Below are 22,710 nucleotides of genomic sequence, written 5' to 3'. Positions count from 1 at the left end.
CAGCCAGAGTTTTGGAAGAACTGAGTTTATCCATTTTAGAATTTCACCTTCAAAGCTACTAAAGAATGCCTTCTGTGGCAAGTCTTCACTGCTTTTGTAACAACCTATTCAGGTGTCAGTTTGAACATTTATATACAGTTAAATGGTATTTAATGATTGTCAGAAAAGCAGCAGAGCTAGATACTCATGTGTTAGGAGAGATTAGGGCAGTTAATAGTATCAGGTAAGATTACAAGTTACAGACAATCCAAAACTTAACTGATCACCTTTAAAACTTGAGTTTTGTCTACATGTCAATTACAATAAGAAAAATAAGACCAGAATTATAAGATTTATTTTCAATTTAATTATTTATGCATTCAAACATTCATTTCTTCTCACCAATACTTACATGACCATTAGCAATATCCAACAGATCTTTGACTCTACATCCTCTTACAGGTCCCACTTCATTGCAAATTGAATCTTCAATAACCAGAAAGTTGGCTTTGTAAGATGTGAGTATCTTATAAATATCCTCTGCTGACCTCTTTGAATAGATCTGATAAATCTAGAAATTAAGAAAACATGTTCATGCAATGCAAAAATCAGTGATACCTTAAACACTGGGACATATACACACCCCAACAATGACCTATCTGTAATGACAAACTATATGTACACATCAAGCTATAAAAAGCTTGGTTTTGATATCTCCAAAACAGTGAGGCAATGGCCAGCTGAATGGGAAGTATTTGTCTTTGAAGATGGCAAGTTCTCATCTTACATACTTCAAGTGGCCAGAAAAGTCTTCAGAAATAATATTTTGATATTTGTTTCTGTGCAGAGCGAAGCACTGATAATATACTTGATAATCCCTTCCATGTCCACTGGACCATTATGTCCTCCTCCCTGCTAATGCATTCTATTTTTTTGCATTATATTTGGGTGAAGAGGAAGACATTATTGGAATAGGATACTCACATTCTCATTTCTTTTCAGAAGATCATCATCATTATACAAAGGCAGGCTCGACACCATCCATCCCGTACAGAGCTTAATCACACCCATGAGCTGTGGGCTGCCTGCAAACACTGCAGCCACAGGAGCCTGGCGTCTGCAAATGCAACACCAACACACCCCCTGAGTACTGGATGCACTCACCAAAACAACTTTATAAACTGTGTGTGGGATCTTGGGATCTGCTAGGGTGCTGCAGAACAAACTGGAGTAGGTGAAAGTATCACTGGGGCTCTCATTACAATTGGAGATGGTGTTGCTGTGGCAGTACTTTCCCTGCCAGAGATAGCACAGACCTGCAGCAATACGAGTTTGAAAGGAGGGGTTTCTGCTGGGACAAGGGCTGATGATTGTTCTCCCCTCCTTGCAATCCACCGAGCACCATTCAGAGTGGTCCTGCAATGGATCCAAGTTCTGCTTTTCTGAATGGCTGCCAACTCGTGATAAAACAAGCGTGGGAGAGAGGGTAGGTAGAAGGAGAAACAACATGATGTTCTCTTGTAAGGGAGTGATTTGTGATTGTTGTAACCTGATCTCTATTATGTATTTCATATGTAAGCTCTGATCATGTATTTCATCATCTATTAGAAAATAATGTCAGCATAGAGAATAATGTCTACAAGTAATCATGTTTCTGGGCTTGGAGAATTTTTTGACTATTTGTATTTCTATTAATGAAAGAAAACAGTCATTGTCACACTTTATTACAGACTTCGGCAACTTCTGTAGAGAAAATTCAAATTAAATTCGTATTACCAGAGAGAAAACTTTGAGAAAATATACTGTAATAATGGCATTGAATTAAAATTTCAATGTGGATAGCTAAGTATATCCATAAGAAAAAAAAAATATTTATTTTCTTTAAAAATAAGAACAGCTGCTACAGATAAGGGCAGTCAAATTGCTCGTAGCTGAGTGAATCTCAATGAAATTCACCATGATTAATTACGTACTTGAAGTATGTGCAGACTAACATAAAAGCCATTAGGTACTTGGCATTATTCCACTTGCTGCCTTGAAGAGCTACAGCAGTGACAAACAACATACACTACTACAACAAGAAGAAGAAATTGGCTGGAACACTAATTACCAGCCTTGCCTTTTGTGAAGATGAACAGGTTGACATTAAAGACTACATAAATACAGAAAGCAATATTCTAAAAAAATACAGTTAAAGCTAAGTTATCTGAACACAAGGGATCTAATTTTCAGAAAAGCACAGTTCCTGATGACATAGTTTGAAGTTAAACTGAATGAGGCAGAATGCAATTCTGAAACCTTTAGTGGTAAGAAAAATAAATCTGTGAAAATAACCTGACTTGGTATTAACTGTGTATATGCTCAGTATGAGCTGTACAACATAGCTCCATACTTGCTGTGGTCAAAGGGGAAGTCTGAATAACACATGTATCCTGACAAAAGTCTCTAAATCCTCACATTCAGCCATTTCATTTTATTGGCTCAGACACATAACATTTCAGGGTTTTTGGCATTACAATCAACATGAATCCTGTAATCTAATGAAATGTTAGCAAGATCTAAGATCCTGCTAAGATCTCGACCTCTATTAGGAAACTAGGTCTGCAACGACATTAAACACTACTTGCTTGTGTGTTCCAGGACCTTGTCTTGTAATCCATTATAAACTCCTGTTTCTTTTATGGGAACAATACCAAACTTAAAATACAAAACTTCTTCCCCCATGAATCATTGAATACCAAGGGAAAACCCAGCTTGACAGAGGTAGCTCCACAAACTGCTGAGATAAAAATACAAAAAAGCAGTAAAATAGAAATGTTGGATTTCATGCTTACTTTATCCATGTCATAAGTTCTACTGTATCAGGATCATAGAATTCTTGCAGTTCCGTAAGCTCTGTCATTATTCTAGGGAAAAACTGATGGAAATGTTTTTGGTCACTTACAGTTTAAAAAATTATCTATAGAGCATCTCATTACATTAAGTGACACAACAGAAATGGGTTTCAACAGTTTTCCCCCCGACTGGTACTTTTGCTTTAATATTTTGCAAAACTCAGCTTACAGGAGACCCTCTCCAAAATAAGTATGTTAAACAGAAGTTCTCATCTCTCTCTATTTCATTAGAATACTTACAATTAAAAATGAATAAATAAGTAGCAGCAACAACATTCATCAACATCAAGTGGCCTTAAATGCATCAAAACCATAGTTCAGGTGGTCATATGCAAATGCCTACAAATAAGGGCACTGAACCAAGAAGATGATAAATCTCTCATGGTAAACCTGTTTGAGCAGAAAGCATTGGAGTATTGTGACTTGATGGAAAGGTGTTATACAAGCAAGACAGGAGAGAAGAAATTTCCTAGAAGAGCCCTGGTAATGTGCCCAGACTTGCTTCTGACTACAATCACTGCAGCGAAGAAGAGCACATTACATTGTGTGAAGTGGGGTATCTCAGTTTATGTTCTTGAAAAACATTTTGAGAAAAGGAGAGATTCTGTGAGATAGAATGCCACCTCTTTCAAACCAGGCCAGCTTGCAACCCTGCATCATGACTTCCCTACCCTGTCAGGTCTGAGGTCCTTCTTTACTAAGATGGGAAATTTTATAAGTCCTTGAGCCATTTGGTGCATTTATCTGAAAAAGCCATGGCTGGAAACTGGCCAGCCTTGAGGGGCTAGAACAGGTACATAGACATGGTGTTGTAAATGCTAAGTTATTGGATGTCAGCTCTTCCCGAAAAGAATGAAGTTTACAGGTTCTGCCAGATTAAAGAGACAACTTACACTGGGAAAGTCACAGTGGACAGACAGTTGTAAGTGGGAGCCTGCTTTTAACTGAGGACTTTCCACCCCCATTACCTGGACAACTCAGCTGTCAAGTGACAGAAGTCTACAAGCAGCATACGAAGAGCTGCCATAGGTTTGTGTCAGGGACAAACAGCACTGCTGTTACACAGGCACTGGAACTACTCCCAGAACACACGGATGGAAAGAGGAACTGCTACTGCCACCCCAAGGAGAACCTGCTTCACTCATCAATCACAGCACCTGAAAAAACTGAGTTAGAAGAGGGACCATGCCAGACACAGTCAGAAGGCAGCCAAGCAAAAAGATGCTGAGCTATACAGTCAGCCTTTTATAGCCACAGTAACAGATTAGGAGTCTCAAGGCATTTTTGCTGCTCAGTTGCTTCTTAATCAACATTCCCAACCTCAGGGATGAGTTATTAACCTGGAGAGCAAAGTGATCACCACTGCTTAAAAGCAGAGGCTGGATGGGTAATGGATGGATGAAGCCCTCTAGAGTCCAAAACCCTGCATTGCCTTCATTAAAACAATCTGGAAAGGAATTACTTGGGTAACTACACTAGTTTCCTCTATTGTAACAGATTTCATAACTCTTTTGAGCAACTCTAGCTTTTTTTACAGACAGTACCTATTGCTCCATCAAAAATATGTAAATAGTCAGGCTACAATAGAAAATTTAGTTGCAATGTAAGATAGATGTTACAAAATCTGTTATAATACTGTTGGGCAAGACTGGCTTCTAGATATGAATTCTCAGACTAGCCAAACTATTTTAAAGCTGTGCCACTATAGCAGAGGATTACACTTCATGGGACGTTTCACATATTTTTTGCACTCACAGGAGCTTAAAAAATAATTTCCAAATACTCTACCCCCAGTCTGTCTGTGACTTGCAATAAAGAACTAAGTATTCATTTTAAATATGGAAATATCTGTGTCTTTTCTTCCCCTGTACTGTAGTAGGTACACACCTCGACACAATGGTCTGCACAAGGAATTTAACTCCATTATAATCTGATGGGAGCTTTTCAAACAGTTTATTTGCGTATGGCCCCCTGTAATTTTCCTTCATCTAACTTTACTCCTTTTCACTAAAACTAAGATTGAGGCAACATAGTTTTCAATATCCTGAGTTTTCATTTGGCAGCATTTTCTTTGTTCAGTCAGTTTATACATCCAAACAACTGAATATAAAGTCTTCATTTAAATTTAATTACAATAAGCGATCAGCAAAAAATTAAATTGTCAAATACCTTATACTGAGAAAAGTGAAGGTTTTTTTTTTTAAACAAAACATATTTTCAATGAATGACAGCTTCAATTTCATCAGATATATTTAATTTCACTGACTACATTTCATTACATTTGCTCATCATTTTGACTCATATTGTGCCTGCATAAAAAGAAAACTCCAGAAAGGTACTTTTCTTACCTCTTTCCACAAGCTGAATCCAATTATAGTGGGAACTGCCATACTCAGAATAAGAGCCTAGAAAGTACATGTTAGAGAAAATGGATTATGCACCATTCTCCATCTCTGAGGTGTCTGTTGATTCTGCTCATGCAGTGAGCAATATTTATGCCTGAAACCTTAGAGTGACAATAGGTGAATCTTTGTTGTTTTCTACCAGGCAAAAATCTTTCCTCAAACAAGAATTTGCCTAATTTAGCATGGAAGGCTTCATTTGACTCACAAAAACTTTACCATCAATTTTAGGGACAGTTAATTACTACTAAAGTAACAATGATTCCATGCGCACATGGTGTAGGGAACAGAAGAAGGTAAATACCTCACACATTCAAATGCTATGAGAAAGGAAAAAACCCAAGCATTTCAAACATCTGATCTTGTTCAGATTAGCATTAATGATATGCAAGACCCAGAAACCCATCTCTCAGCATACCATCATTCTAGCTGATACAATTTTTGCTTTGCAAGAAAGAGAAAATAGCTTCTAGAGTACAGAAAACATTTGGTAAGGAATGCACAGAAGGCATTCCTTTGATATTAAGCTATTAACGTGTCTACTGTGTTAATAGTAAAAAAAGCAGGTCTGCATCACAGAAAACACGAAGTATAGAAAAGAATGTGCTTATCATGTAGCTGAATATGTTGTTACTCCTTGACTGAAAGAACAGTCAGTGTTTCTGATATAGCAGTGTATGGTATTTTCACAGGTGACATAATCAACATCTAAGTGTAATATATTTATTTATATAAGCCTCTTGAATTTAGGGTTAGCAATATCCTATCCCTATTTTATTAATAAAACCAATGCACAAAGGTGCTAAAAGTCACACAAAGCAACTTTTGTCATATTGAGAATCAAGCTAGGGTTGGAAGCAGGGGAGTTGTTTGCTCTGTGACACAAGCTTATCTTCAGTCACAACACTTCTCTATAATGGCCATACATGAACAAACCTTATACAAAGTAATTCAAATTACCATTTCTTATGGAGCAGTTTTACTCTCAGCAGTTATATTCACCTTACTACACCATTTTAAGACCCATTTCTCAGTCAAACAAAGCTTAGGCCTTCCCTGTGCACCAGTACTTTTTCTCCTGCATTCCTCCTAAAAAGTGCATGACCTTCTTGACTAATACCAACTAGATATGAAAGAGAGATTGAGGTCTCAAATATTTGCTAAAAGAAATTGAGAAGAGTGAAAAGGAGATGAAGACAGCTCTGCTTTTTAGAAGAAAATACTGCAATGTGAATGCAACTTTATCACCAGGTACCAGAGAACAAGTGACACTAAGAAGAAAAGACAGAAAAAGCAGATCATACACAATCCATTGCTCACAGATCAAACTGTTGTTTCCATGGGTTCTTTCATGGGTCTTAGGTACTTCTTGTTTGCAAAGCTATATACTTGCTAGCTGTATTTTCCAAGACTTTGGCATCAGCAACTCACCAGCAGTATTGGGTGCACAGCTTTCAGTCGAAGCCACTTGAAAAGCGTCATCCAAAGTTCAGGAGAACACACACCAAATGCAGCAAGCATACAAACATAAGGTGTCCATAGATATTTCATTCTGAAAAACACTGCAATAACTTAGTTGGGACCCTGTGTATGCCTCTGTACTCAAAGTATTATAAAAACATTCAGATTTTTTTCTTATGTCAGACACAGTCTGGATGTTCAAACAATCTGAGGTCAACTTTGATGGTACTGGAGGGTAAACCAAGGAAATCTCTAGCAGAAGAGCTGGCACCTGATTATCCCCTGTGAGATGGAGGAGCAAGATCCAAGGTAAAAGATGACAAAATCCTTCAGAGAGTTCAGGGGAGGATGAAAGAAAAACAAAGAGAATAGTACAGTTACTTGGCTGGTTTTACAGCCAAGAAGGGATAAAAAGCAGCTAATTGGCTAAGCTGTACAGACAATGTACTATAAGGGACTTCCTGAAGAAAGGAAAGGAAAATATTTAATTAACTCTTAAGCATAGACTAGTCAACTTAGAAAAACTACAGGGTAACACAACAGTCTGCTCACTTTAAGCAACATTTGTGAATATTTAGATTTTAAGATGAGGAGCCTAATAAAAACACAAGTCTGACGTCTTCAAGCTGATTAAGCTGAGAAACAAGATTAGAACAATAACATCTTCCAAACATCAGCTTCTCTAGCTTTAAGGACTAACACAATACTTTTGAAATTAGTTCTGCTACTGCTTTAACATGTCACGCAGAGGTACACTTCGTGGTAGCCTACACACAAGAAGATGGATAAGAAATCTTCCATGTCCCAATATTCCAGCACTATTCTGTTCATCAAAACACTACACAAGTTCTTGCTAAAAATAATTACAGCACAGTTCTACACTTATATACCATAAAGAAAGTGATTAAAATGTGATTCAATTAATCTCTTGGATCTTGGCTGCATTAAAGCTTGGAAAACATGTTCAAGAGACCAAGCACAAGTGTTCATATAGCCATATCAAATTTATAATCAAAATTATCTTTGACTACTCCTAAGTAGTATCACTATATGCCAAAATTATTTCTGAAAAAGGGTGATTTCAAAGGGGTAAACAGTGTCCCATCATGTCCCGTATGGAACTCTGTTGATTTCAAAAGAGATACATCAAAATCAGACTTACCCTTCCAAACACATCGCTAGACAACCAAGCAAAATTGTGTGAATTACATGATAAACTATTTCTGGCCTCTCTCCAATTCGACCATCCTCAAGTTTAACTGTCTCTTTCAGTGGCTCACCACTGCAGTTGAAGAAAATGAGACATCACTTAATTCAGATATTATCCCAAGAAAAGGTGCCAATAAAAATACTTTTAAGTCAGCAGTGCACTGAGATTATTCCGTATCATAGCATATCATACTGTTGCACTGTTTACTTGCTTTTTGTACTTGATCAATGACCTATCAGTACCCACTGTCTCTTGATTTAGATTGCAACCTCTCTGGAGCAATGGCTGTCAATTAATACAATGGGATCACTGCCTATGACCACAAATCTTACTTTAAGGTAATCCAGCACCAAGAGACAGTCTAATTTAAGAGCGTGTACACTCTACAAACATTTAGACAAATCATGCTGAACATGCATTTTAAGTTCCTTCATACCATTAGCATGGTAAAGAAGTATGGAATCTATAGGATGATAATTGTGTATGGAATGTGTGTACAACAAAGATAACAAAAGTAACTTTTAGTCACATTATTATAAATTCTAATTATATATAATAAATAAAAATCATAGCCAAAATCTTGCAGTGAAAGGTTTTCTACTAACAAGATAGCAAGGAACAGAATAAATAACACTTCTTTCTACCATGACGTGATTTCTGTTTACATTTTTATAATAAGCTTCTTTATGAAAATTAGAAAAAATATTTTAAGATTATTAACTGATTCAAAAATTAAAAAAAAAAGAGAGGAAAAGGTTTATTTTAAGTTTTTCTTTAAAAGATGTTGGACATAATGTAGTCACTGCTCATTACAAAGTAATAGTTATTTCAACCAAAAGCAAACAATAAGAAGTTTGCTCCATTATTCTGAATATCCTATCATACATCCAACCTGACAAACATTTTTATTTACAGCAGCATAATCTTTATCTGTTAGAAGCCCTCATCCCTGAAATAAACCTACTGATTTTTGCTGCAGACAAGTGAGAAATTCGTTCCAGTGTCTGAGAAGTTAACACCATTCATTCTCTACCAGAAAGAGATAATTTCCTAACCACTGATTTTCCAAGACAAGTTATGCTAGGATCTACAGTTTTGGTATTCTTAGTCTTTTTACAAAGACAGTTCCACTACCCCTTTTCTCAAGGGAACTGTGAATCACTGTGAAACTAAAACTAATTGAGTCAGTTTTACTTCAGTTCTGTTCCAAGCAGCAAAGGCTAGTGGACTTTATCACAGTAAACAAGTGTTTTTCAAAACCAACAGCGAAGAATTACAAATCCAAAGCTCTCTCAGCTCCACCCATCTCATCCTTCTCAACATGTAAACTTGAAAAAAAACCCAAAAACCCCAAATCCAAACCAGAAAAATAAATTCTAGCAACAATTAGATAACTTTGCTGTTGGAAGGAGAATTACAGATATAACATCTTTCTCTGTCAGTGGGAAGAGACAAACACATCAGCAAACATTAACCAGAGCTCAGCAGGAATTACACCTGCAGGGAAACAAACCAACGACAACTCCCTGTCCTGACAGGAGGGATGTTCAAGAACTTCCTCACTAAAGGACTTTTCTTTAGGAGGCTCTTGTGAGCCTTCCCACTAGTGCTCACACCCTGACAAGCTTAATGGTAAAATAAACTTTGGAGCAACAAACATGATGACCATTCCCTGAGGCATCCAGGAGCCTCTTATTTTTAAACTTATTTTTCACATAAACAAGTTACTTACCAAATTCTCCTAAAAATGACCTGAGTTACAGAAAAAAGGCAGATAATTAATACTAAAATATAAAAAGGCAACAGCGATGACTGTGTTAGTCGCAAAAAAAAGTCTTGGGAGGGTGCCTGAAGAGATTCTTGACAAAGGAGCCAATTCATTGTAAAATTCCTAGTAAGGCAAAAACATTCCATTAAAAACAATAATAATATCCCATAGATTAGGAAAAAACCCAACAACCCAGCACAAAACAATTGCAGTTTAACCTATTCATGTCATAGGAAACTACTTGAAATTCATCTTTGACGTTATCTTTTTATCATTTGAAACTGCTTTGCAAATACTCTTCAAAGTAACTGTCAAAAGCCTATCTTCCTAAAAAGTATCTGTGATCTGAAGAGACCAGACTGCAAATCCTTTACATCACAAAAGCCAAACCTCCCATATAACTCCATTATGGGGACCAAAAGAATCTTGTTGTCACAGTGGATTAAGATTTTAGAGATATTGATGCAAGAAGGTATGCTTGTCCTCATTCCAAACAAGGAGACGAAGAAAGGAAAGGGGTCATCTGAGATGACAAAGAAGCCTGAGAAACTGCCAGGAATAAAATCCTTAATGTTGAAATTCTAGTTCTGTAGCTGAAGCCACTTCATCATTCTTCTTTCTCAGTTAGCAAGCAGGAAGATAATACACTCTGCTCTGAAGCACTGTCAGTGTGTATTCTCAACTAGAACTGGTGCAGCATGTGGTGCTGTGAATGCATTCTTGTCTTACTTTGTTTTGCTTCCCTCCCTCTTTCATTTTTTCCCAAGGGAAGACTAGAGGACAGAACCGCTTTCAATTAGACAGAATCAGTTTAAAGATTAACAGCTGGACATGTCCCAGCTGGCCTTAAAAGACAGATCTTGAAGCTCTTGTGCTGCAAATCATAATTCCAATACATAGTTACACAGTGTTCCAGGTGTAAAGGCACACAGTTTGTCTCAATCACTGGCTTCATTGCAGAGTTTGACAGTCTGAAAAGTGATATTTAGCAAGGCCCCAGGGAGAAAAAGAGAGAAATCCATTAATACCTGGGAGCTGAATAAACTGAAATCCTGACCAGGAATCCTTTATTTTCTTGCAAAACATTTAAGAATGAGTATGCGTGTGTGATAAATAATGCTTCGTAGTCAACATCACTACATCTTGTCTTCCAAAAGTTCTCCAACAGTTTAGTTGGGTGTGTGATGTCATTTTCCACTTGTTCCCCTGAAAGGCTGTGAAGTAGTTTTTTGTAAGAAAGATGCAGCTCTTCAGAGAGTTCCAATTCCTGCACAGAATTGCAAGTCTTGGCTTGGGTCCAGGAGTGTGTCAGTCCTTACTAAGACTCCATTGGAAGTTTTCCAGAAAATCTGTTGCCATGTCATCTTCTTGCAGTCCAACATCCAAGTCGTTTACAGATAGTAATGTTTTTTCTTAGAATCACAATTCCCTCTGACTTTTAAGATGTCACTTGCCCTAATTTCTTCCAAAGCATACAGGGAATATTGGGGGTACCCACAACCTAAGCCTCTTTTGAGATAGTATCAATAGTTTATGACTCTTTCCAGAGCCTTTTTTCCAGGCTATAAAAAAATAAAAAGCTCACACTGCCACCTTTACCCTATTATCTTTGCTTTCAAGTCTTATTAAAAACACTAGACAGGATACAGAAAGTTTTCACTCTTCAACATCACAAGAGAACAAAAATCCATGAAATGCTTTCACCCTAAGGCATGAAAAATACTGAAGTGCCTCAGAAACCTCAATACCCTAAGTAAATTCTATATGTGCATATTTTTTTACTTCAATCTCAAAAACCAGACAACAAATAACTAAACTATTTCCCTAGCTCCTCTATAAAACTCTCACGAGCCACTGAAATGTTACACTTCTCAGAGCAGTTTCAAAAGTTTGGATATCTTAGGAGGTGTAAGAGCTTAAATAAACTCACTTAGTTGTGTTTAAGCCAAGTTTTACTTCAATGAACTTCAGCAGATGCCCATTTTCTTTATGAGGAATGAACATCTGAAAATTAATTTAGTAGAGAAAAATCACACAAAATGCTGGAAGCAGTTTTCACATAGTCATTCAGATTACAAAACATCAGGTAACAATTAACTATTCAAGATTTAGTTAAAAATAAAAAAATGGATTAAGTGTGCTAATTAAGGTACTGGTATAGCATTATAAATCTTCAATAAATCTACATTTAGGGTTTCCTTGAGAATATTATTCCCTTCATTCCACTCCCATACCACACCAGGAAGGCAAGTGAAAAGCTGCCAATAAGTTGTCAAAAGACTACTGAGCAGTGTAAAAAGGATCATGAAAAACAGACCCAGACTTACTCCCAAAGCAAGCCTAAGAGTGCTGTGCTTGGCTCCATAGTAAATAGGACTGCATCTAAGCAGAAGTAATGAGCATTTGTAATCTTCACACAGACTGTCTGAACTGCCTAAAGTTCTGTAACTTACTCATAACTATAATTTAACTCATATTTTTCAAGGTTGGAATTTATTTTCCTGGAGATACAGCAAGGCTAGTCATTCTGAATGGCAGAGGAAAATAACTACATGTGAGCATTCTTTCAAGCCTTCTAGGGTTCAGCAGTTTCTTTACTTTTAAGTTAATACTGTTAATTCACACAACCATGGTGAGTTTGAAGCACAGAAGAAAAACACAACAATATGTGTAAAAGGCCAGCAAGAGGGAAGTGCTAATCAAAATACAAAACCAGGCTAAAATCCCACGGTGTAATCTCAACTCCTAACTGACCCCTACACAAAGTGAAAGCCTCTGTTCCCATGTTCTACTTGAAATGTAACTGAAAATTAATATCTACCCTAAGACCACTCATCTTTGGCTATTGTGTCACCATGCACAAGAATATTGTTTTAATATTCACACTAGTCTGTAGAGGCCACTCAAGTTAAAACAAACTCTGTATTTATAAAACAGATAAAATGTCTTTTAAAGACTATTTCTATACTGTTTCAACCCAAAAGACCAAAACGTCAACAAGTCAAAGCTGTTTGAGATGCTACAAAATGACTAATTTTTAGTACTCATACTAACTGTGAATTAATCTATGAACTATCATATCAATAAGATAAGCAACATTTTAAAAGATTTTTTCAAAATGTATCTGCAACTTTTAATTTAGATTCTGAAATTAAAATCACTTTTTTAGAGGAATCTTACCTTTAATAAGAAGTTTAGTGTCACTGCTACTGTAAGTACCAAATAAATATACATTATTTTCAGCAATCTTGACACAAATGTGCTTTTTTTCATATTCATCTGCAAAAATATTTAAAGAATGCTGTATAATTTTGGAGTTCAGTTAAAATTCTAAAACTACACTCAGGGTTAGAAGAAAGTCTACTTACCTGAAGGGATTTGGAGAGCATTAAAGCTACCACAAGACTCAGTAATGGTGACACTAGTAAGGCTGAATTTTCAAACTGCAGAAGGTACCCCACAATGACAGAAAACAGGTAGATTCTGTATACCTCGTGCACCTGTTGAAGAAAAAGAATAAACAATAAAATAAAACTACAGTGGATATAAATCCTGTTTTTTAGACCAGTAGATAGCTTACTTCCGTTGTTAATCAGGGGATTAATGGATCTCAATCCTTCAACTCATGGACCTAGCAAGGTACCATTTGGCTGTGGAAAGCACTGCACATGAAAATGATGCTGATCAACCTCAGTAACTAAAGGACAATTACTTCACAATAATTCTGTAAAAGTGCCATAAGGAGGAGTATTTTACCAGGTCTCCCCCCCCAGTAACACCCTACAGTGATGAAGCACACAAAGCAGTAACTACAAGGCACCAGTAAGAACACACTCAAAATAACTTGTCTCAGGAATGAATACTCAGACTGTTATCTATACATGCTGTTCATTTACTACTTGATAAGCAGATGTTATAAACCTTGATGCTTGATTCTTCAGACTTTCACCAAAATACCCATTTTCTCCCTTATACACTCTGCTTTGAACAACAATAGATCAAACATTTCCCACTGCTGAGGAACAGAATAAAAGGAAATTGAAAGAAGAGTTGAAAAATTAGAACTGCATGCAGTTTGATGTCTAACAAAACCAAAAGGTATGCATGTACAACTTACAACAGCAACAGGCAGCATAAGAACATCTTAATGCTGCAACATTTCTAAGAGGCATTTTGCAGAATAAATTTAAACACTTTCTTGTATTCAAAAATCAATTTGCCCTCAACATCTCTCCAGTCTATTTATTGGCAAAGCAGTGCAGGACAGGCCACTGAGGGTGAAAATGAGCCCTTTAACTGCACAGAGCCAACAAAGCACTTCTTTGGTCTGCCCGCCCTGCTGTGAATAGGAGAAAGAAAAGAGGCAGCTAGCCCAAAACAGAGAAATATCATTCATCATCACTCTTTTAGCTCTCCAAAGATGTTTCAGGTCTCAGAAGCTTTGTTTAGCTTCTATCTCAAACACAGCAGTCCAAAAGAGACTCAGTTTAAAGTTATTTTATTCTTCTGATGGATATTACATGCACTTCAGCTGGGCCCAGGCTGCAAGACACTCAGCACTCAGCCTTGTGCCCTCTGGAGCTCCTGAGCAGTATGAATGGCAGGCAGATCAGAGGCTGGCTGTCTCTAAGTCCCCAACTGTCAGTAGGCTGAAAAGTTCCAATACCTTCTCTGTCTGTGCTAGGGCAAAGCTGTCTAACAGGAAAAGAGAAACAGCCTGGACAAACAGGAGATAATGACTGTATTCCCACATCATCATGAAGGTATATGTTGAGGCATTCACCAAAAGATAACAAAACTTCTAGAAGGAAAAAAGAAAAGAAAAAGCATTAATTTTGTACCCATGCATGTCTGTCACCAAGTAACTGAGAGGTCATTAAAACATAAACTATGGAAATTAATTACTGTTTTGAGAAATAATTAAAATACTGACTTCAGATGTGCTTAGCTTTCAGATGGAAGAAAGTAATTACTGAAATATTCCAAAACATTTCAATCCAATCAGAAGAAATATTTTTAAGACAGAGTGGTGGTAAGAAAGTAACAACCATTCTCTTCAAGAAAAACAGTTTACATGAGAAAAATTCTGCCTCTGTTTATTCAAAAACAAGCAGCACATGGCCCATTACCACACTGTTCTCTCTGAACCATCCTGAGGGCACAACAAGGTAAGGCACAAGTTGTTTAGCAAAAACTGCACATGCCTAGCTGAAATCCAACTGGCTCTTTTGAAAAGAAACAACAAAACTTCTACTGTTTTCTGCCCAGAAGGGCAACAATAGCAGAAGTAACTAACCTAGAGTGCAGTTTTACCCACAGCTCTTTATTAAGAAACAAATTTTGCTTTACCTCAGCAGAACAGTTTAGGTTCTTTTTTAAATAGCCTGTGAGAGCTGCTACTTGACATGCAAAATACGGCAAAGCCCAATTTTCTCTTGATGGTATGGAATAATCAATTCTTGTTGTGTCTGTCCTAGAATAAAGTATAAAGAAACAAAAATATTAAAATATTTGTTGTACAAGAATATCAAGGAAAGCCTAAATGCCACTTCTAGTTGTAAATGTGGCCTTGCAAGCAATCTTTTCCTGATTTTGGTGCAAAGTAACACTGACACAATTTTGCTGCTGATACAGTTCACCAATTTATTAACAGCATGAAAGGCCCAATCTTTACTCATCCATTTAGCAGGTTTCCATGTTAGCTGGCATTTATAGGACTGATGCCAAAAAGCATCTGCCTCAAGCCTTTTCTGACCTGTAAAGAAAATCAGCTCATAGCTGAAAGAAAAGTTTCATTTCTCATACAATATGTTTTAAACAAGTGATTTAGGTAGTTGAACATAACATAGGATACAAACTGGTGCTCCCTCACAGCAGCAGCAGCAAATATTTTGTCTACAAGGAAAAATTCTGCCCAGCAAAACAAGAGATAGACGGATGGGGAGCATGCAGGGTTTTCTCATGGAATGACTTGACAGTATCCACACAATTAGAGGTGTAGGTGAAAGTTTTTGAAAGTGCTAAAGTGACTCAGAAGCACAAGCCACACTTTCAAATGTAATCAAAGGCATCAGTCTCAGAGGTACATAGTCTGCTTTGTGTCTACCATGCCTTTAAAAAGGAGCCTCAAGCTCCTTTATCATTTAGGTATTTAAAAGCATTACCTTTCATTTTTTCCTCTGAAGCCTCTTACAGAGGCATATTCAGAGCTTTTTTAACTACTAAACCTTTCATTTTGTTGACACTGTTTAATCTTATTCACTGTTGAAAAAAATTAGATTTATTCACTATTTCTCCTACCTTCCACTGTTCACATCAGCTTGATGAACAGTATTTTCAGCTATTAATCACAGATTCTGTCATGAGACTTCACACTCCTAGAAGGTGCTTCCCAACAGTTCTACTTTAAAGGTATATCTCTAACATTTTGCTCCATAGGTCTTTTGTTTCAAGTGCTCTCAAGTTCACAGAAAGCCCCAGAGCTCCATGGTGACAAACCAAGAGCATGAACATAGGTTTTCATTGCCCAAATGAAGCTCCCTATTATTGTGGTGCTTCATAAGGGGAAGGGGAATCCCAAGTGAATTGATTTAAAATAAAATGTCTTGACATTAAGATCATCTAAGAAAATTCCATTTTGCAGAAAAACCCACCACAAAAATAAGATTAAAAAAATATCAAATATTCTTTACAAAAAAAAAAAAAAATGCACTTGATAATTTCTTTCTATGCTACTGGACAACTGTCACAACTTTTAGAGCTGGCCAGAGAGCGCAGCTCTGTTTTACAGCTGTTTTGGATATTTGCTTCATTCTTCATCAGCACAAAACCAAAACTTCTGAGGACTATTTTTGAAAAATGAAATTGTGTGTGAATACTCCTGTATTCACACACATACATAAAGTCACTTCAACTGGTAATGTGGATGGTCTGGACAACAGGAGGCCTTTCCATTAAAAAAATCATAATGAGAATCAATTAATCTCTTGGAAATGTTTTCTATTCACCATAAGATTTCGCTCTCACAGTGAGAACACAAAGCTTAATAAGAGCATTTCAATCCACTAATTAAAATCACTTCAATCCACTAATATTTTAAAATTCCTTATTGACAAACTAGATTGTATAAAGATGTTTTTCTTACCTGTTAATAATGAACCATGCTACAGTCAGCATTCCTGCCAGCCAAGTCCCACTCATAACCCAACTGGTTACAAACAATGCAGTCACATAAATTCCCTGCAGTCCAAAAACTATACCAATGTAGAAATACACTGGTTCAATAACTTCCTGAAATTACAAATAAAAACGAAGAGACATAGTGGCAACTGAGCTGAAGCTGGAAATTATTAATATTTACAATTTGTTACTGCTAACAATGTGCTAGGTGCTTTACAAACAGGTAAGAGATGCCTCCTATTTTAGAAAAGTACTGGCATGCTTTTATTTGGGGCTCAAATAAAACATGGGGAAGAACAAAGTAGTGTGAATTAAGAGCACAATCCAGGACTCAGCTTGCCAGTGACATGATTTTTGAATTTGCTTTAGCTTGAACACTCTCTGTGTCAGATTTAATAAATCTATGCTACAGTAGGAGATGAAGTTCAGAGGACTACTAGAAGAAGTTATAAAAGGGAAGAATTTGAAGTAAAGATGTGGCAAAAGTGGTTCCAAAATAAGTAAATAATAAAAAAGGAAAGATAATGAGAGAGGACACAAGTACGCAGCAAGCAGAACAAAGCCTGAGTAGAGTGGAAACTGACAAAAGGTTAATCTACAGAAGTGTTTTTCCCAATGAGAATGGGCAGACAGGTACCACTATAATAGACTTCTGTACTCCAAAGGAGTTTACTAACTTTCCTGTTTTTAATGGATAGCACAGATACTCTTGACATTTCTAAGCAGTCTGTAGAAGTAAATAATTACAGAAAAAGTTGCTGCTTAGTGTTAAAACCCCAAAATCCTATGCCAGAGACTAATCAGAATTGAAATTGAGGAGAATCTGGACCTGGTGAGAGCCTCAGCTCAACTCATTCAACAAAAAAATGTATGTATTAGTTGGATACAGCACAGAAATTCTCATATACACACACACAGAGAGACACAACCATAACGAAAGTACAGAAAGTAGGAGAAAATCACATACTTCGCTACCAGATGCTTGATATAAAACACTGGCAATCAACTCTGGGTACAAAGTCATTTGCTTGACAGCATTTATGGTCTTCAGTGATACTGTCTTATTGTTGTGTGTCAATTCATAAACACCTACAGACAAAAAAAAAATTATTCCTGGAATAACTTAGTACTGCTGTTCCTAAAAGAGGCTAAAGTGTATTTAAAGGCAGGAAGAATAAATTTGATCATTAAAGCTACTGACTGATTCACCACACCTAGTTTAAAAGGAAGGAGAAACTTCTGTGTTAGATGTCATTCCACTTACTGATCTAGCTAGAAAGTTATTACCCTTTTTTCATCTAGTCTTTAAATAGAAGGCCCAAAACTTATCATCTGAAGCACAGCCTCTTCAGCAACACACTGGTGCAGTCCTGGAACTACATGCCTTTAGATCACCTCCACCTCCACAGGAAGATCTTAAGGAGTAAGACAGATCTAACTGAGATGAGAAGTATGTATTAAACCTGTGTCCAGAAGGATGTCAGGTATGATGGCCTCATCACCCCTTCCAGCTCTGTGTTTCTGAGATTTTTAAGACTCCTTTGCCAAACACAATGTGCCTTTCTGTGGGGTTAAGATGGAATTGAAGCTGCTACACTTGACGGATCATTCCAAGATCATTCCAAAATATTACAAATAAAGAAAGGACTTGTCAATTCTGAAAATAATAGAGGGAAGAGCAAAACCAACCCAAAACAAGATACAGGAGAAAACAAAAGCCTCAAAAACAATGCAACAGTCAAACCAGACAAGCTCTGAGCATATCTTGGTGTATGGTCTGCAGTTGGTTCTCTGTAGGCCAAACCAGGTCTTTCAGGACTTACAATTGGGTTCACCACAGTGTAATACCCTCTTGAAGACTGGATGCCTTGTAATACCTAGACACGAGTTCTCAGAGACAGCATCCCTGAATGGGGCCTGCAGTCCATCCACTCACAGCATGGGCAACATCCCCAGAGAACAGGAGGCACTGAGTGTACCAAAGACCTCAGATATTGCTCATGTGCTACATTTCAGCTGGGAAACTGTTCAACCAATAAAACAGTAACCACAAAATTTAGTTTTACTGGCTTCAGTGAGGTTTCACAAAGGGACTGAACTAATCCAGTGGCTGACCACTGCAAGATAGGGCACTTCATCCCCTTCTCTCCTGAGTTCCAGCCCCATGCTAGTGCAGTGCATTCTGACTCCCTGAGCAAGCATGGAAGTGCTCCTTCTTTTCACTGCTTTAGTTTCCTTTTGGTTTAGGGACCCAGGGACAGAGAGCCCCAGAGCCAGTGCAGGGTAAAGAGCAGGAGCACAAAGAAAGCAGAGATCATTGTCACCCAGTCTGTTCTACTTCCTGTTCCTTACTGTCCCCACCACTCAGTGCTCATCAGCATCTATTCATCACAGCTGACAAGACTTAAAACTTCTGGCAGGGACAGGATGGAGCAGATCGGCTTGTGACAAAACTGTTCTGTCTTTTGACAGAGGATGGAAAACAGTAATTTTCATCCCTCATTCCCAAATTCAACATAAATTATATTTACGACACAGGCAAACCCAACGATAACTTTGATCCTAGAGTGCTGATTAAAGGCAATCTGCTGGAACACAGGATAGCTAAATACTGCTTTTGAAAAGGCACTGAAAAATTAGGACAGTGTGTGGTTTTTAATTAATCTGACCAATATACCTACATAAGAGCATAAAATAAGTCTCCCCAGTCTGCAGGAGTTTTTTACTGTTTTCAAAGTCAACAGGACTTTTCAAAGCTAATAAAACAAATGAATTTTGTACCTCTTTCAAAGGAAGGAGCCTTTAGCAGTTCTTTATAGAATGAGTAATAAATGGCACTGTCACCCTGAAATGTAATTTCTCGTTCAAGTTCCTAGAAAAAAAAAAAAATTAATCTCCTGCAATCTCTTTCCAAAGACAATATATTTTCAGATAGACCGGTTTTGTAACACTGTACATGGTTATGACTTCACTGCACATCTTCAAAATATTGTACAAACTATTAATTTTCACAGCATTTCTATCAGGTACATAATGCTCTCTGTAACTTAGCAAATATGCTTGGAATCAGAGCAACTCAAATCCACACTGTAAGTCAGCACAAAATCCACAGGATCTTTTCACATTCACAAACCCGAGTTTCATTCAACTTTCTGTACTTCACTTAATAAAGGAGTTCTTAAGAAAACAAAACCAAACCAACCAACCAAAAACCACAAACTGCCCCAGAATCCAAAAACAAACCCAAAAAAAAAACCATCCCAAAAAGCCCAGCACATATTTCTGTTGAGTAGCTTCTGCAAGCCCAGTATGCTTCAGTTATTTTTTCATATTTTAGAAAGGTATTTTAAGGATAAAGGGTGACATGGAAAAACATGCAAAAGCATGACAAGCCATAACAACTGTTGGCAGGAGGAAAAAAAAATAAAGAAGACAAAAAAAAAAGAAGCTGTTTCAAAGACAGAGGCCTCAGTAGCAGGACACAGGACTGCGAGTAGTTTCAACATGACATGGATCAGATTTGATTTCAAGGACACAATTTGGCTTTTGTTTCATAGTTTATCTTTACCTGCCTGCTGGAAAACCAGAATTTCCGTTCATGATATGTAGAGAGGTACACAGCGTACATCATTCCACTGGTGACTGCCGCGAGACAGCCAAAGAAAAGCTTTGCAAAACGCTGGATTAACAGATCTGAAAATGAACAGTGGAAAAGCTACAATAGTCCAGAGGACTGAGAAACAAACAGCACATCCTACACATGACTCTTATTTCTGAACAACAAGCAAACTTACTGGCATGAGAATTATCATACCATCAGCAGCACAGATACATTGAAAACTGGTTTGTTACTCTGTCCTGTAGTTTTCTTTCCCAGTTTTTATCATTGCTTCACAGGACCTTCAGACAAAATATACAACACACTACACTGCAAATTTTCTCCAGCAAGCTTTGTTGGCAAACGAATTCCAAGAAGAAAAAGCCTCTTCCAGATAAAAAGAGCAAACTCTAGATTCTACCCAAAACACCACAAACTTCTAAAAGACATTAACAGACAGAAGAGGCACACTGCATCTAACATAATTTCTGAGACATTCTATTTTCCATTCTGTTTTTGAACATAAGAATGAACAAATCTGAATTTTACCAAACTCATTCAAAGGGTGTCTACTACACCTGTATCTCCCTTGAGCTAGTATGTACTTTTAACATAAAAGCTTTTGGTAGCTTGGTGAGCGCTTGCCTAAAATTATACATAGTTTTAGTTCTGTTTCTTGAAAAACTGTATGGACTTTTTGTCTGTTCTTGTTTCAGAACCATTACTTCATGCATATCAGCTTCCAACCAGAAGATCATTCCAGGAGCAATAAAAATACTTATTTTCAGGCAAATAGTAAATTTCTTAACTCCCCTGCCTCTACCTCCCCAAGCCTGAAACAGTCCAAGACTATCATTTCACTCTCCAATGCATAAAATGTCATTATTAAAGAACTGTAGTGTGCATGCCTATTTTCCTTTGAAATATTCAAAAACCTAATTCAAAGTAAGTCTGTTATAAATTACCGTATTACAAATATCTTCCCATAAAATGTAAGAGAATAATGAAAAAAACAATCAAAAGTTAGCTAAAAATTCTGTAGCTTACATTTTGGCGCCCTTCCCAGCTTTGAATTTTCTTTGTTTCTCTCCTCTGGAGCCATTTTGTCAGATTCTGAGCAGTTTTGTTTCTTTCTCTGTCGCAGGTCTGCTGCCCCTGAAGACATTTTTTTTCAAGTTATTGCAACACAATAATAAAATCACACTGGGAAATCCACACAGCAGCAGGTAGCACCAGTTACTGCTACTGATTCAATCCCATGGAAGATATATTTGACAAAGACTCACTTTAAGTATGTCATATGCCCAACTAAAATAACAATATAACACTACAGAAATCAATTATTATGCTATTCCTTAGAAAAAACAACAGAATTCTCTTGAGGTCGTACTCTGGGATTACCCAGAACCCAAACTGGAAGCTAACAGGTATATTCCATTTGGTGAACACAAATGAAGGAAATCAGTAGTTTAGATAAGTTGATGCAGACATTGGGAGAAACTGGTGCCAATTCCTCATCCTGGTTTTATGTTGCTACAGCAGTGTAATACAAAAATTGGGCTAGTCCATTATTTTTAAATTGAGATGCCTATTATTTATATGGCAAAGGCTCTTATAAAGTAAATGTAATATCACATTTTTCCTGCTTTTGGATCTACTGGAAGTAAGCAGATTTATGAATACTTAGTTTAACACATAATTTAAAAGCCCAGTTTGCTCAGCCACATAGATCACATCACAAGACCAAGGGCTTCTGTTCACTTTTTTGTGAGCAGCAGCAGTTTGAAGTCCTAGTTCATTTATTTTACAGTCTGAAAGGCAATGAGGCAAATTCACAGACTGCAGGTCTGTGAATACAAAAGACTCATTATTTCAAAAAGTATTTTATAATTCCTACATTAAAGATACTCCACAACATTTATGTTATTCTGGAAGTGTAATGAAAAGGTTTAACTGTAATTCAGGCTCCAGAATTTTTAGCTCTCCTGTTTGACCTACTGCCCAACATTGCTTGAAATTTTGCAGCCACCAATTTTCCTCTGGACTTAAACCAGCTCCTTCATAAACCCATCCAGCTTCAAACTTGAAGTGTCATTCTTCACATCCCACAACAAAGCTTTTAAGTACCCTGGTCGTATATTAATACTTCAATTCTAATCCAGTCTACTTTAAATTCCCGGCTATTACATCTAAAAGTTAGAAACTATAGATAGAAATAT

At 37.0% G+C, this 22,710-nt stretch overlaps 1 protein-coding gene across 2 annotated transcripts in view; it reads right to left on the bottom strand.

Annotated features, from left to right (window-relative positions):
• DPY19L4 (dpy-19 like 4) overlaps positions 1–22,710 on the bottom strand; it is a 34,621-nt gene that overhangs the window by 7,267 nt on the left and 4,644 nt on the right. For both annotated transcript variants that reach the window (XM_030241708.2, XM_030241700.2), the window contains exons 2-18: positions 21,539–21,646; positions 20,462–20,586; positions 19,675–19,765; positions 17,861–17,982; positions 16,859–17,004; positions 15,064–15,187; positions 14,381–14,515; positions 13,083–13,214; positions 12,895–12,993; positions 11,645–11,718; positions 9,679–9,837; positions 7,899–8,018; positions 6,707–6,827; positions 5,222–5,278; positions 2,814–2,896; positions 964–1,096; positions 392–550 (exon numbers count right to left, since the gene is read on the bottom strand). In XM_030241708.2, the coding sequence (XP_030097568.1) occupies positions 392–550; positions 964–1,096; positions 2,814–2,896; positions 5,222–5,278; positions 6,707–6,827; positions 7,899–8,018; positions 9,679–9,837; positions 11,645–11,718; positions 12,895–12,993; positions 13,083–13,214; positions 14,381–14,515; positions 15,064–15,187; positions 16,859–17,004; positions 17,861–17,982; positions 19,675–19,765; positions 20,462–20,586; positions 21,539–21,593 (1,935 nt within the window). In that variant the 5' untranslated portion in view covers positions 21,594–21,646. The remainder of the gene's footprint in view (positions 1–391; positions 551–963; positions 1,097–2,813; positions 2,897–5,221; positions 5,279–6,706; positions 6,828–7,898; positions 8,019–9,678; positions 9,838–11,644; positions 11,719–12,894; positions 12,994–13,082; positions 13,215–14,380; positions 14,516–15,063; positions 15,188–16,858; positions 17,005–17,860; positions 17,983–19,674; positions 19,766–20,461; positions 20,587–21,538; positions 21,647–22,710) is intronic.

This window comes from Serinus canaria, chromosome 2 (genome assembly GCF_022539315.1).
Source record: "Serinus canaria isolate serCan28SL12 chromosome 2, serCan2020, whole genome shotgun sequence".
NCBI lineage: Eukaryota > Metazoa > Chordata > Aves > Passeriformes > Fringillidae > Serinus > Serinus canaria.
This window is presented reverse-complemented; position numbering and strand designations above follow the sequence as displayed.